The sequence below is a fragment of the Gymnoscopelus braueri genome (genome assembly GCF_963280865.1).
Source record: "Gymnoscopelus braueri genome assembly, chromosome: 3".
In the NCBI taxonomy this organism is placed as follows: Eukaryota; Metazoa; Chordata; class Actinopteri; order Myctophiformes; family Myctophidae; genus Gymnoscopelus; species Gymnoscopelus braueri.
Window position 1 is genome coordinate 11,900,868 of NC_137612.1, and position 13,755 is coordinate 11,914,622.

General features: G+C 40.2%; 2 protein-coding genes across 3 annotated transcripts; both read right to left on the reverse strand.

Annotated features, from left to right (window-relative positions):
• Positions 1-294: 294 nt before the first annotated feature.
• LOC308082799 (cytokine-inducible SH2-containing protein-like) lies at positions 295-4,730 on the reverse strand. The gene is made up of 3 exons (XM_080424818.1): positions 4,357-4,730; positions 2,433-2,599; positions 295-1,215 (listed from the first exon to the last, which is right to left on the reverse strand). The coding sequence occupies exons 1-3, from the start codon at positions 4,374-4,376 to the stop codon at positions 701-703; spliced, it is 702 nt and encodes a 233-aa protein (XP_080280944.1). The 5' UTR covers positions 4,377-4,730; the 3' UTR covers positions 295-700.
• Positions 4,731-7,648: 2,918 nt separating this feature from the next.
• LOC308082786 (twinfilin-2-like) lies at positions 7,649-12,183 on the reverse strand. 2 transcript variants are annotated; one of them, XM_080424798.1, is made up of 10 exons: positions 11,816-12,183; positions 11,520-11,698; positions 10,934-11,029; positions 10,709-10,813; positions 10,574-10,588; positions 10,039-10,080; positions 9,773-9,895; positions 9,426-9,576; positions 8,649-8,770; positions 7,649-8,245 (listed from the first exon to the last, which is right to left on the reverse strand). In XM_080424798.1, the coding sequence occupies exons 1-10, from the start codon at positions 12,060-12,062 to the stop codon at positions 8,078-8,080; spliced, it is 1,248 nt and encodes a 415-aa protein (XP_080280924.1). In that variant the 5' UTR covers positions 12,063-12,183; the 3' UTR covers positions 7,649-8,077. The 2 variants fall into 2 exon arrangements, with proteins under 2 accessions (XP_080280924.1, XP_080280925.1); XM_080424799.1 differs by lacking the exon at positions 10,574-10,588.
• Positions 12,184-13,755: the final 1,572 nt, after the last annotated feature.

Here is a 13,755-nt window from a genome sequence, read left to right on the forward strand (position 1 = left end):
TTGTATACAGTATCTGCTATTTCTTATCTATTTATAAACAATTTTAGAATATCTAACTAACTATCTATTAATATATGCCCAAAATAGAGGCGCCAGAGAATGCATGGAAGGAAAAGCATCGGTCACAACAGTATGTGTTGTGTGAGCTAATGGTCACAACACATACTGCGTACAAACTACTGTCTTCCTACTTTGTAAAGGAATGGTGTCATAAAATGGTGGTAAGAATCTGCAAACTGAAGAGCATACATCTGGATTTTGCTAAGAAAAGATTTTTATTCACAACTTAACTTCCGAACCACACATGTAAAAATGTAAAAATAAATATAAAAAAACCCAAATGATATATCAGTAGTGAGGTTTAACAGTGACAGTAGGACTGTAGTATGTATAAGCTCATTCTTGAGCACAATGTGCACCATCATAACATTTAACCTCTGTGCCATTGTCTGATGTCTGATGTCTGGAGGTAACCATCCCACTTTCACAGTATACAGTATACTGTGTGTGGTCAAAAATCTCACCATTGTTACATTCTTGCTGATTTTCGGCCTATCTCAGAGGCAGAGTGTGCCAGGACACCCATGCTTGCTGAAAATATATTATTTTCAACTGATAAACAAGAAGCATCTCATCATGTTTTTAATGTATTCTTTTTATTCTCCGTGAGCGACGTTGTGCAAGGGAGTAGTAAATGAGGCTACACCTGGAAGGGATAATCCTGTAGATACTGCTGCAGAGGCCTTGGGAGTGGCAGCTGGTCAGGACTGTTGGTGTGACTGTTGATGGCGAGCCGTGTGAGGTGCTGCAATGATGGGAAGGCTTGTGGCCGGTGCAAGGGGTGCATGAGCTTCAAATGCACCCCACCGTCCTTAGCAGTGCAAGGGGCTGAGTCAGGTTTAGCTCTGGGCTGATGATTATTGTCCTCATCTGCTCTCTGGCCCTGTGGAGTCTGGCCAGAACCGATGTAGTGCTGCACCAGGCTGAGGACATCGGGAAAGGACTGCAAGAGAGGCAAGTCTGGAGAGCTGGAATCCAGCCAAAAAAAACCCCTGCCATATTCTATGCGTACGTTAGTGGGTCCACAGCGCGTCTTCACTGACAGAGTCAGCATATACTGTGGGTGGCTGCTGTCGCGCACCAGGAATGTCCCTTCAGATTCTTGTAGGAGTGCATCCCGTGCTTCACTTGCTGAAATGGACCCCCAGTACCAACCTGCAGTTAAAGAAAGATATTGCTGTGCCTCCAAATTAAGTTAGGAATTGCTGCTATAAATTCTGGGCTGTTACACAGGCAACCCAGATGTGTCTAAGATACTATGTGCCCATGATCCATTCTTAAATAAATATTGTATGTTTGTACTTTGGCTAAATGTAAAGCCAACAAATGGTATAAGTTACGGTTATCACAAAAAGGGGAGAAACAGCACCCCCTGGCTCCAAATGCAAGTGAACATTGTATTATCAGACGAGTGTTTTAGGCCATAGCCTTTGTCTGAGTATTAGTCCTCTGGCTGGTTATATTAGTCAGTGGTGTAAAGTAACTAAGTACATTTACTCAAGTACTGTACTTTTTACTTTACTGGAGTAGTTCCAATTGTTTGTACTTTTACTTACTACATCTCAGAGGCAAATATTGTACTTTTACGCCACTATTATTTGAAAACTTGTGTTACTAGTTCCTTTGTAGATTTAGATTATTATTATTACAAAACATACATTAACCACTTCCGCCCTATATACATTTTGACCATTTGAAAATAGCCGATCAAGTGAGCTTGTAGATCTGCTATTTTCAAATGATTTTTATACATTTTATACATTTATACAACTTGTGAAATGGGACAATTCTGCATGAGCACTTTCTACTTTTGGTACTTTAAGTACATTTTGATACCAATACTTTTGTACTTTTACTTGAATTCTGGACTTTTACTTCTAACAGAGTATTTCTATTGCAGTATTGATACTTCTACTTAAAGAAGTAGTTCACCCAAGAAATGACTTATTTTCTATCAATTGCACACCCCATGAAGCCTTGAATCCATGGATTTATTTTTGTTTTTGTGGCATTCCTAAGCCAATAATTTGATTCCCGTCTCCTACCGGCTAATGTATCCGGTAGGAGACACAAAGTAGATTATTTGTGTCTCCTACCGGATACACACCCGGTCATCAAATTATTGGCTTAGGAATGCCACAAAAACAAAAACAAATCCACGAATTCAAGGCTTTATGGGGTGTGCAATTGATAGAAAATAAGTAATTTTTTGGGTGAACTCCTCCTTTAAGCAAAAAAAGGTGAGTACTTTTTCCACCACTAATATTAGTTGAACAATGCATAATGATGAAGTAAGTGTACCAGGATATACTGTACCGTATATACGGTATGTCATTTGTACCAAATGAAGACAAATAAATGTCCCGAGGTACCTGAGGTATGAAGATACTGTAAAGTTGTAGTGATGCAGCAGAGGTCTTTGGTGGCATCCCATAGCGGGGGGACAGGGTGTGGGCAGCGTGAACCTTCTCTCTTCTCCTGATAAGACATGGCAACCAAGACAACCATATCTGATGGTATCTGGTAGCCCTGCAGATTTCTGGTGTTGCAAAAAGATACATTAAAGTCATAATGGAAATCAATAGCAAAAAGGGATTATGGTGGTTACAGTACCACCTGAGTTACATTTCTATTAGGCTATCTGTAATATGTCCACAAAACAGCAGTAGCCTAATTCAAAAATGGCCCCGGTAAAAGTCATAACCTAGCCCCACCCCTCGAACTGTTTACTGTACACATTTTTAGTTTTTCTTACCTTTAAACTGTTTATATGATGTCCTGCATAGTAGTGTATATCTGTCTATCATTTATTGTCTGATGAATTGAGTATGTGAGGACCCCTATTGAATCAAGCCGAAAGGCTTCTTTGGGTTTTTACACCCTTTTTAGTTGACCTTGTATTTTGAACTGTACTTCCATGTGCTTTTTCTCTCTGCAAACTTAATAAATTATTCAATCAATCAATCAATTATAAATCGATAAGGATCATTAGAGGTGTCTTTCATGGATTAATAGGCTATATTATAAATAGTATGGCTATGTTATAATGGCACATTTAAGCTATAGCTTAATTGCACAATCGTAAGAGATTAATGAGTTTGACAATATGGAACAAGTGACCATTTTCCCCCAGATGTGTTAGTTATTAAAACAGGCTATAGCCACTGTAACCCTAAAGGATATGCATGAGGGAAACGGTTAACAGAGAGAAAATCTTCTGGTAGGCCTACTGCAAAAGTTTATAGTAGGCTAGCCAACATTTTAGAATGAACTATAACAAAACAATGAAATATTCTTCTTAGACTTACAATTTAAGTGCACAGAACAATGTGTTAACTTGATAGTTGCTAGTAACTTTACACATTTTATTACAGGCCCTCTATTTCCCAGCAAGGCAAGTTGCAGCTAATGTGATATGGAGGGGGAAAATACTGTCGAATTCACAGTGGTGGAAAGTAACTGAGTAGCCTACATGTACTTTGATTGTCATTGAAGCACTTTATTTAGAAAGACATGGAAACAGTACATGGAATTACAATTCACAATCATCAATCATCCTCTAAACTGGATTGTTCATCAAAGCACAATGGCTTATTTAAAATAAGATCCCCACGCACTCAAATCATGATGACATTTAAGAAAACAGACAGATATACACTACTATGCAGTACACTATAGCCTACTCAAGTCCTTTACTTAAGTACACATTTGAGGAATTTTTACTTTACTGGATTATTTAAATTTTCAGTACTTTTACTTCTACTCCACTCGCAGAGGCAAATTTGTACTTTTTAAAACATACTAGTTACTTTGTAGATTTGTATTAATATTACAAAACATGCATTAACCACTTTATACTTCGGCTATTCGAAAACGGCCGATCTACAAGCTCACAATGTGTTGCTTTGCAGTGTGTTGTGAGCATGTAGATCTGCTATTTTAAGTTTTTTTAATAACTTTTGAACACTTGTGCGTAATGAGAACTTTTACTTTTGTTAGTTTGAGTACTTTTACCCAATTAAAAATGTAATACCGGACGTTTACTTGTAACAAGAGTAGGCTATTTCTACATTGCAGTATTGATACTTTTACTTAAGTAAATAATTTGAGTAGGCTACTTTTTCCACCACTGCGAATTCATCAGCAACATAAACGTCTGACAGCTTTATGTGATTCTGAGAATGAACACCGAAAGTTTGGGAAGAGTAGCCTAAAGGCCACAAAATGAAATTAAACGCTTTAATAGCACACTACGGTCTGTATAACATTCCAGTTGGTCGACACATAATATCTTACCTTTGACCACACAATATCATGGAAAGGATTTCCACCGGATTCGAGAAGATTTAATCCAAACCGTCTTGCCAATAATTAAAATAATAAAAATGCACTGGGAGAAGAATGCAAAACATTTTTAGAACAAATTAATATGGCAGCATGTCCAAGGAAGGAAAAGAAACATCATATACACCCATCTCAAATAATATCGGCCAAGGCTATCCAAATTGAGAGTTGCGACCCAGAGACATGTAGGCTATAATAAACGATCAACTTAGAGGACAAGGACAGAATAAACGCATTTCTCTACTGTATGTTCAGTTGCTGGTTGACAGAACTTAAGTTCCGGGAATTTATTTCCAAGAAAGGTTTTGTATTTCAACGCCCGCAGAGAGAGAGAGAGAGAGAGACAGACAGGGGCTGGATTGTCCAGCAGGTTTCGTGGAATCGCCTGTTCACCCGCGCAGTCGTAGAGCCAGGCTCAATTGGCTTTATCCGTCAGCACAGCGCAGCTGATGGCTTCCCAGTACACAGCTTTCCAGGAAGGCTGGCTCACCCACACACACACACACACACACACACACACACACACACACACTTACATTGACCTCCACTGTTGAGCCTTGATCCCTTGCTGCTCCTCCCTCTACACATCATGTAGGGTGGAGCAATTTGCAAACAACAGATTGCATGTAGCCTACATGCAATCTGTTGTTTGAGCCTATAGGCCTGCAAACACATTTTCTGTGGTAAATTATCATTTTAGCCTACTATTATGCTATATACATTGACAGTACCCATTGACAGTGGTGGTGAAAGAAGGACTCAGATATTTTACTTAGTAGCAATACCACAATATAAAAAGACTTACAAGTAAAAGGCCTGTGTTCAAAATGTAACAAGAGTAAAAGTACATAAGTATTGGCATCGACATATACTTAAAGTACCAAAAGTAAAAGTAATATAATGTTTGAAAATAGCAGATCTACAAGCTCACAACGTGTCGTAATGCGATGCGTTGTGAGCTTGGAGATCGGCTATTTTCAAATAGCCTATGTATAAAATAGGGCTAAAGTGGTTAATGTATGTTTGTATAATATAGTAATTTATATCTGCAAAGTAACTAGTAACTTAAGTTTTCAAATAATTGTAGTGGAGTAAAAGTACAATATTTGCCTCTGAGATGTATTGAAAATTGAAAATTGAAAATACTCCAGTAAAGTAAAAAAAGTACAGTACTTGTACATGTACTTAGTTCCTTTCCACAACTGCCCGTTGATAGACACTCTTAATCAAATCTTGCATGCAAACAAAAAAAAAACTACTCTGCAATGTGCAAGAATGGTGAACATACACACAGATGTAATAAGTAAAATACAGATTGTTTTTATTTATTTCTAGGATCATGTAAAACAATAGCCTTTAGCTAAATATAGTCAACCCTGGCTAGGGTGACCACGTAGGCTAAGGCACTTATACAACTGGGTCTGGATGTGCTAAAGAATGAACCATGGGCAGATTGGGCACTGTACGGGCCTATAAGTAGGCTATTTGAAGGGTAATCCACCCTAAAACAAATTTGCATGGGTTTTTCTTGTTCCACATGATATTATATAGTTCAATCAATATCTATATCTTATATAGTTCAATCAATATTTATAAACTGGAACAAATTGTTCCCAAAGCTAAGATTCTAATCCGTGGTGTCATTAAGATATACATTCTAGGTTTAGTGACACTGAACAAGAAGCTGTAATCTGAGGCACATGACACATAGCAACATTTAGAGGCAATGTTGCCCTTGAGTTAGACAGGAATATGCAAATGAAGTATGTAACATCATAATGCTGATATATATTGCTCAAAGATATTATAAAAAATATTCACAAAGATATTGCCTGAGAAAGAATGCTTGCTTTGATTGTCTCTATTCAACAGTTCTGAACCACAAAATTCAAGAATATTTACACGTAGCGTCAGGGCAGCTCATTAATTCAACGGAGTGGTTCCTGCAGATGATCTGACCTGGTGCCACAGCAACCACCACTTGACAAGTTGACATTATCTTCACAAAAGCACAACACTACCTCCTGCTCTGACTGCTGCACAAAACCATTCCCTCCCACCTTCACTGTTGAAAGCATCTCTACAGGTTGCACTGCAGTTTGGTATGACCAATCTACAGCGTTGGATTACAAATCATTACTCCTCCCAGGCTCCCGCACGGTTCTCTCTGTTGCCACCAGGTAGCATATGAACAACAACTTAAAGGGCAAGACCACTTTGGTAGAGGTTTGGGTTGTGTAGTTACCTTGCCATGATGTAACTCCAAAGGTGGGCAAGAAATAAAAAATAATTGCTCCATTGATTAGAAATTGATAATTCAAAATATGCTCCTCATTGACTTAAATTGTACGGTAAAACTGCTCTCAAAGTCACTCTTTTAGCACAAAAACGAACGCAAACAAAGTTGATTCAGACAATATAGAACATCACCAAACCCAGTACTGTTTTTTTTTCCAATAAAAATGTTAACTTCCTGTTGATTTTGCCATTTTTAATAAGTAGAAAACCCGGACTGGATCGGTGGATCCGGATCCAGATCTTCAAATAGTAAAATCAACAGGAAGTTGACATTTTTTATAAAAAAAAACAAACAGTACTGGGTTTGGTGATGCTCTATATTGTCTGAATCAGCTATGTTTGGGTTCATTTATGTGCTAAAAGAGTGACTTTGAGAGCAGAGAATTATCAATTTCTAATCAATGGAGCAATTATTTTTGATTTCTTGCCCACCTTTGGAGTTACATCATGGCAAGGAAACTACACAACCCAAACCTCTACTAAAGTGGTCTTACCCTTTAAGTGTGTTAAGGACAGCTTCTTCCCCCAGGCCATTTGTATGGCCAACAACAAATAATTGGACTAATGCTCTCTCACTAAAGCACTGCACGCCCACTTTATTGTTACACTTTAACACAGGAGGTGTTGCAGCTTTGTGCCTGTTCTATTATTGACTTGATTTGTGTGCTGTGACTCATTGGTGTGTGTGTGTGTGTGTGTGTGTGTGTGTGTGTGTGTGTGTGTGTGTGTGTGTGTGTGTGTGTGTGTGTGTGTGTGTGTGTGTGTGTGTGTGTGTGTGTGTGTGTGTGTGTGTGTGTGTGTGTGTGTGTGTGTGTGTGTGTGTGTGTGTGTGTGTGTGTGTGTGTGGCGTGACAGTTATACTGCTGTGCTGTCCATTACTGGATGAGTTGGCATAAAAGAGCTGTGAATAAGCATTTATTTGTTTCTCAAACAGTGGTCTGTTTTAACTAAGCCCTATTTTATAATTGAAAACATTTTGTAGATCTGCTATTTTAGAAAATGTGCCTATAATGACATGCCCAACATAGGGACACCGGGTTGAAAGCATGGTCAACATAAACTCGAATTGAAACCGTGTCTTGATGTCATCACAAATTAGAGGTTAGCGGCTAATTGGTGGTTAACGTTCTCATATTAGCACAGAGATTTGTTAGTTATACATTTTGACAAAACCATTGATCACAGGAAATAGGAATTCTGTTTTCGGGTGGATTAAAAAAAAGTTTTACATGAAAGAATATGTCCTTGTATGTCGACAAGTAAAAATGAAGAAATGGCTAGATGCTAAGCAGTCAAAGATCAAGTCAATTCATAGATATGGTGTTTGTCTGCTGGTGTACATGTGCTTGTATGTGTAATTGAGTATACACGACGTCTAACTTTCTTCTCCATTCTCCCCTGCACCCTTGATCATCCTTTTGTTGCCCCTCTTGCCTCCTGGTCCTCGGGGCTTGGCAAAGGCTTGCTTGAGAGTGTGTTCCATCGGGTGGACCTCCTCGTATAGAAAGTCCTCCGTCAGGCCGTCTCCACCATCAATCTCCATCTACAGCACACACATGATGAACATGCATTGATCCAAATGCACACACGGGCGGGCGATCACAAGCATGCGTGCACGCACACACACACACACACACACACGCACACATGCACACACACACACACACACACACACACACACACACACACACACACACACACACACACACACACACACACACACACACACACTCACACGCACACTCACACTCACACTCACAAAACAAGTCATGTTGACTGAAAATATAGACAAAATAGTTGAATTAATGATAGATGACTAGTTTCTTATGCTAATATTATGACTGAGGAACGAAGGGTGTAGACTCGAAGTTTGCTTCCAGATTATTATCACTGCATTTCAACTGTGATTTACTGTTCTGCGTGTGGGTGGGTTTGTTGATCTGCACCTTTTTGATGACCTCAAGTTGGTAATCTCTCTCCACTTCATCCAGTAGCCTGTTCTTGCAACTGGAATACAACATCCGCTCCTTGATGCTACAGCTATACCCGGGCATGGAATAAATGAACACTGGAAAAGAGACAAATTGGTCTTAAAACATATGAAAGGAGACAAATATGAGCTTCCGTTGTGCTTATATCAAGTATAATATTAAGTGCCATTTGCAAGTTTGTACAAAGCTTTAATTTCATTTTTATGAATCGCTAGCATAGATTTAGCAGATGATCGTGTATGCCACTTTATATAGTAGGGCCTACATTTGTAGTTCAATTTTGTGTGATGACCAGACATTTAGCAATACTCAGGATCTAATGCAACTAACCCTCATGCTAGGATGAGAGCCTATAGTCCCAATCATCATGACATCACCACAAACCACATTTTATTTCAGGGTGGATATCACCGACAGCATCACACTGGGGCAGTACTATTCTTTCGAAGAACAGAACACTTAGGATATTGTTATTGAGTATTGATAGAAGTATATTTCTCTCTTCTAAACAGGTTGACAAACTAAACAGCTAATGTATTGGTCAACTTATCTTATATTTATAATGTATCAATAGACACATCCACCCAGAAACATACTGCCCTACTTGTTTACAAACATTCTGATTTGGTCTCTTCAGAAACCTATCTTGGAGGATAGAGAGGAAAGCAGGATGGGTAGTGAGGGTAATGCCTCATTTATGTGTCTACACGTGACGCCGATCATTATACTGACCCAGTGCATTCTCCTGCTGGCCCTGGTGGGAATGTTTGAAGACGAATAAGTGGTATCTGGGAGCATCAGTGGGAATCCTGTACGCAAGCTCATGGTTCTCTGTAGGCTGGGTGTGAACAAGCTCGATTGTCTCTTTATCTACGTCCAGCCTCTACAACACATAGACACAAACACACAGGAAGGTATTAGGTATTAGGGAGGTAATAAAAAACATAAAAAAAAGGGGGGGAAACAACAAGTGCATTATATACCCAACACAAAAGTTTGGATCTTGTCAGACAGGGACACCCAATAAGAGCCTAGAGCAGGATATATGTTAAAATATATGTTAATCTCATGGAGCTCACCAATTGTATGTAGTTGATACGCTTTTGCTTGAGCTGTTGCAGAGCTCGTTTGGCCTCCTCTTGTAGAGGGAATGCAAGACCCTGAAGAGCCTGTGGCCTTCTGTCCAAGCCAAATTCCACCACCTGCAGAGGGAGGCAAAAACATAATACACGTTTCTTAACTGTCTGTTATTGCACACGCCATCAAGCAAACTAAAATGAAATGGACGAGATGAATATGTCTGTGTACTACATACACTGTAGGCTTGAACAGAAAACAGACCAACCTTCGCTCGTGCTGTCGGAGTACTGAGTCGTCTACGTTCATCCTGAAAATATAATGGAGAAATCTATTTTAATCTTTCTCAAACTCTCTCTCACACACACACACACACACACACACACACACACACACACACACACACACACACACACACACACACACACACACACACACACACACACACACACACACACACACACACACACACACACACACACACACACACACACACACACACACACACACACACACACACACACACACACAATTTTTGCAAACATTTGGAGACACTGCCTTGACTTATATTCAATCCATATTCACTTACCCTAACCATAACTAATTGATCATAACCCTTACGAAACTGCAGTAAAAATGTAATTGAGGACTTCACTTTTGTCCCCAATAAACTAGAATGATGTACAAAAACTAAATGCGTCCCAAAATGTGGCCTATGGAAGGAACACACACGTCACGAACACACATGCAAACGCACATGCATGCACACACACTCTCTCAACTCTTTAAGAGAATGAACGTACCCATACAACCTTATCCTGCATAGCATGGGAGAAAGAGAGAGCGAACATAAATACACATATATTTCAAATGATGCTTGCATTACATTCTGACAAGTGACAGCATAATTATGACATGCCTCTCATTGCCTAGCCTACCTCTGTGAGCTTAATTCGTTGCAATTCCTGCTCTGCTACTGTGAGTGGTGCAGGGGAGATACAGGAGGCCATATGTCGCAGGTATCCCTGGAAGCACAGGTCATCCTGCAACGCAGAACGACACTCAGCAAGCAGGCCAAGATTTTGATACACTTTTAGCTGTGGCAGCTTTAAAGATGCACACATAAACACTGAACACTTCACTACTCAAAGCCTTCCACAAACCTCGACTGTCCCAAACATTTCATCTTTGATATGTCCCCCTCCAAACTCTTTCTTAAGAGTGGCACGGGTGGCTGCGTATACCATCTTCTGCCTCACCTGGCATGGGCAGAGCAAATGGGAGTTAAAAACCAGTTGGTATATGTGAATGATTGACTGACGGTAAAAGTGCAGTTGACAGCAGGGGTCATCAATATGTCCGTACACGTGTCTGTGGCTAGACTTGGCCTTGTCTGTGGCAAATATGACAATTTTAGTTTTTTACATTATTTTGATCGTATTACTCAATATTGACTCAATTACTGAATGTCTCAGTCTCCAGGTTTTCCTCAGAATATGCATGTCACTTATTTACTATGACACTATGTATGACACATTAGGAGTTCACTTTTTATTTTCAAGGACCCCCATAACTCAGAGACTGCACAAATGGAACCAAATGGACCCTATGATTTTCCACAAATTTCTATGCCCATCGCAAAGATTTTGACAAGAATGTCCATCACAAGCCAGCATGGCGATGACCCCTGGTTGACAGGAATGACAACATGCAAGTTCAGTTCTCCCATGAAATTGCTATTCCACATACAGGTGATTGGTCAGGTGACCAAGCGAGAAAGATCCACTCATAGCCCTGTGCGTTCCGGGAATCGAGGCGGTACAGGATGTAGCATGGCTCCGCGGCAACGAGCAGAGGAAGCAGGAAGGGGTCATAATCCTTGTCCCAGCTCTGTTCTGGCTCCCTGTATGAGCCTAGCACCAACTCCTCTGTAGATCAAAACCACTTGTGTCATTTAACCCATTTTTAGTACGTTTCAAGTTATGTTATTGGGCGTGCATGCTGGCATTCTTTGGGTTTGTAACAAGAGGGGAACACATGCTCACCATTTCTGATTTCAATCTTTATTATTCTGATGGCACCTCCCCTTGCCTTGGCCAAAAACTCCATCAGTTCAGATGTTGCTAGAGTAACCAGATATAAGGCAGACAAGTCAAAACTCAGGACAGTGGGAGAGAACGAGAGAGACAGAGTTGGTTGGGTTTGTAAGAACTTGAGACTTAACTCCAGGGAGAACATTTGATCTACTGCCAGGTAGTCACGGTATCGCCTTGTGACACAGACAAGTGACATAGGCCCTATAGACTAGATCCTCCATGTAAGAGGGGCACCGCATACTGGTCCTTCTGTCTTGCATTGAATTCTAGACGGGCATTGAAAATTTGACATGCAGAATCCTCAACAAAATCCAGTTACGTATTGTACGTGTTCCTTCTCTCTCACCATGGTTACCTAACACAGTGGTCTCATAAATGATTTAAGATCAGGTGAGAAAGGTGAGAGAGGTATGCTTCCGCCTCCCTTCCCCCTATCCTCCAATTGAGCGAATGCCATTACACAGGGATATTGATTTGAACTTGTCGTCAAATTCTGAAGACACACACTAAAGACATACATTAAGTCCCATTAATCAACAAATGGAGTTCCAACGTTCTATGCAAAAGTCAGGTTGTCTTCACAGCATGTTGAACAAAGAATTAGATTAGATCTCACAGCTAATATGTCAACTCTGACATTTCGGACAATAGTTGAGCCAAAGTATCAAAAGCAGGTGAGAGTTACCGCATTACTTAAATTCTGGAGTAGAGAGTGAAACATCAGTAAATGTTAAGCAATCATCTAATCAAGAGGTATCTACACAATATATCTGCATAAATCAACAAAGAAAACACTGCAAATAAAGCAATGTATTTTGGAGACAACTGCTATAAGACAATATAAAGATGTCACACAGTCCCTAAAATTACATTACCATTAATTCCAGTTTGGTGGGACATCTTTTGGCAGTCAGAGTCACCGCTTCAAAATCCTTTCCTGCAAGAAGAAGGAACCTGTCCAGTACTCTGTGTCCTTGCTCTTATTGCTCAGCAGGTAGGTTACCTCTCCACTGACAGCAGACAGATGGACCCACGCGCCAGTGACATAAACGCCTTGAGGGCGGCTTGGGAGATTCCTAACACTTGAAAGGCGATCTGCGGAACTGTGGCTGATGAGTAATAACGTGTCTGTCAGTGGATATGCCACCCTAACCACTGATCTAAAATTCGTTGCGTATCGGTGACCAGAAGCCTGAGGTTCTCAGCGGGGGTCTCTTCCAAGCACTTCAAAAAGGTACCAAGGAACTGGATGGACTCTAGTCTAGAGAACTACGTTACTCATGACATAATCGATGAGCGCACTGCTCTCTCAAATGCTGCTAAAGTGCTTACAATGAAATGTTATCGCTCTTTCATATAGTGCGCCCTATCAGTTCACGCAGACATGATCTCAAATTCCAGCCACCATGGTCATAGAAATGTGACACCCAACAAGAATCTAACTGGTACATTTCATCATCACTCCATGGGTGAGAATGGGATAATTTAATGTATTTAATCCAAGAAATGTTCAATATGAGCATGCTTTTTACTGATGGCGAGGGCGTCCAGGTCAGAAAATGACAAAAGAAGATAATTGTCATGTCGGTAGGAGGCATTTGTGTGTCATGTAATACCGGGAACATTAAGATAAAGGGTGCAAATTCAGTTAAATGGTTTGTGCAAATACACCGTGACCAGAACATACATACATACATACAAAACTAATGATATAGTAGTTATACTATGCAGACATGTGGGAGTATTGGAGGGAGAGAGCGAGAGGAGGAAAGCTGAAGGGGGTCAGGGAGGTTGCCAGTAAAAGAGTGACAAATGCTCGCACGATCACAACTTATTCCTACCTCTTTCCCATTAGACACCCACACCCTCCATCAACCTGGCAGTGCACA

What these genes read in the sequence shown, in the direction of transcription:
- LOC308082799 (XM_080424818.1), bottom strand. Translation starts at nt 4,376, where the DNA reads ATGATATTGTGTGGTCAAAG. An exon ending in ATGATATTGTGTGGTCAAAG is followed by an intron (nt 2,600 to 4,356) that starts GTAAGATATTAT and finishes TTGCAACACCAG; the next exon opens with AAATCTGCAGGGCTACCAGA. An exon ending in ACAGTATCTTCATACCTCAG is followed by an intron (nt 1,216 to 2,432) that starts GTACCTCGGGAC and finishes CTTTAACTGCAG; the next exon opens with GTTGGTACTGGGGGTCCATT.
- LOC308082786 (XM_080424798.1), bottom strand. Translation starts at nt 12,062, where the DNA reads ATGTCACTTGTCTGTGTCACAAGGCGATACCGTGACTACCTGGCAGTA. An exon ending in AAATGTTTGGGACAGTCGAG is followed by an intron (nt 10,814 to 10,933) that starts GTTTGTGGAAGG and finishes TCTGCGTTGCAG; the next exon opens with GATGACCTGTGCTTCCAGGG. An exon ending in GTATCAACTACATACAATTG is followed by an intron (nt 9,577 to 9,772) that starts GTGAGCTCCATG and finishes TATGTGTTGTAG; the next exon opens with AGGCTGGACGTAGATAAAGA.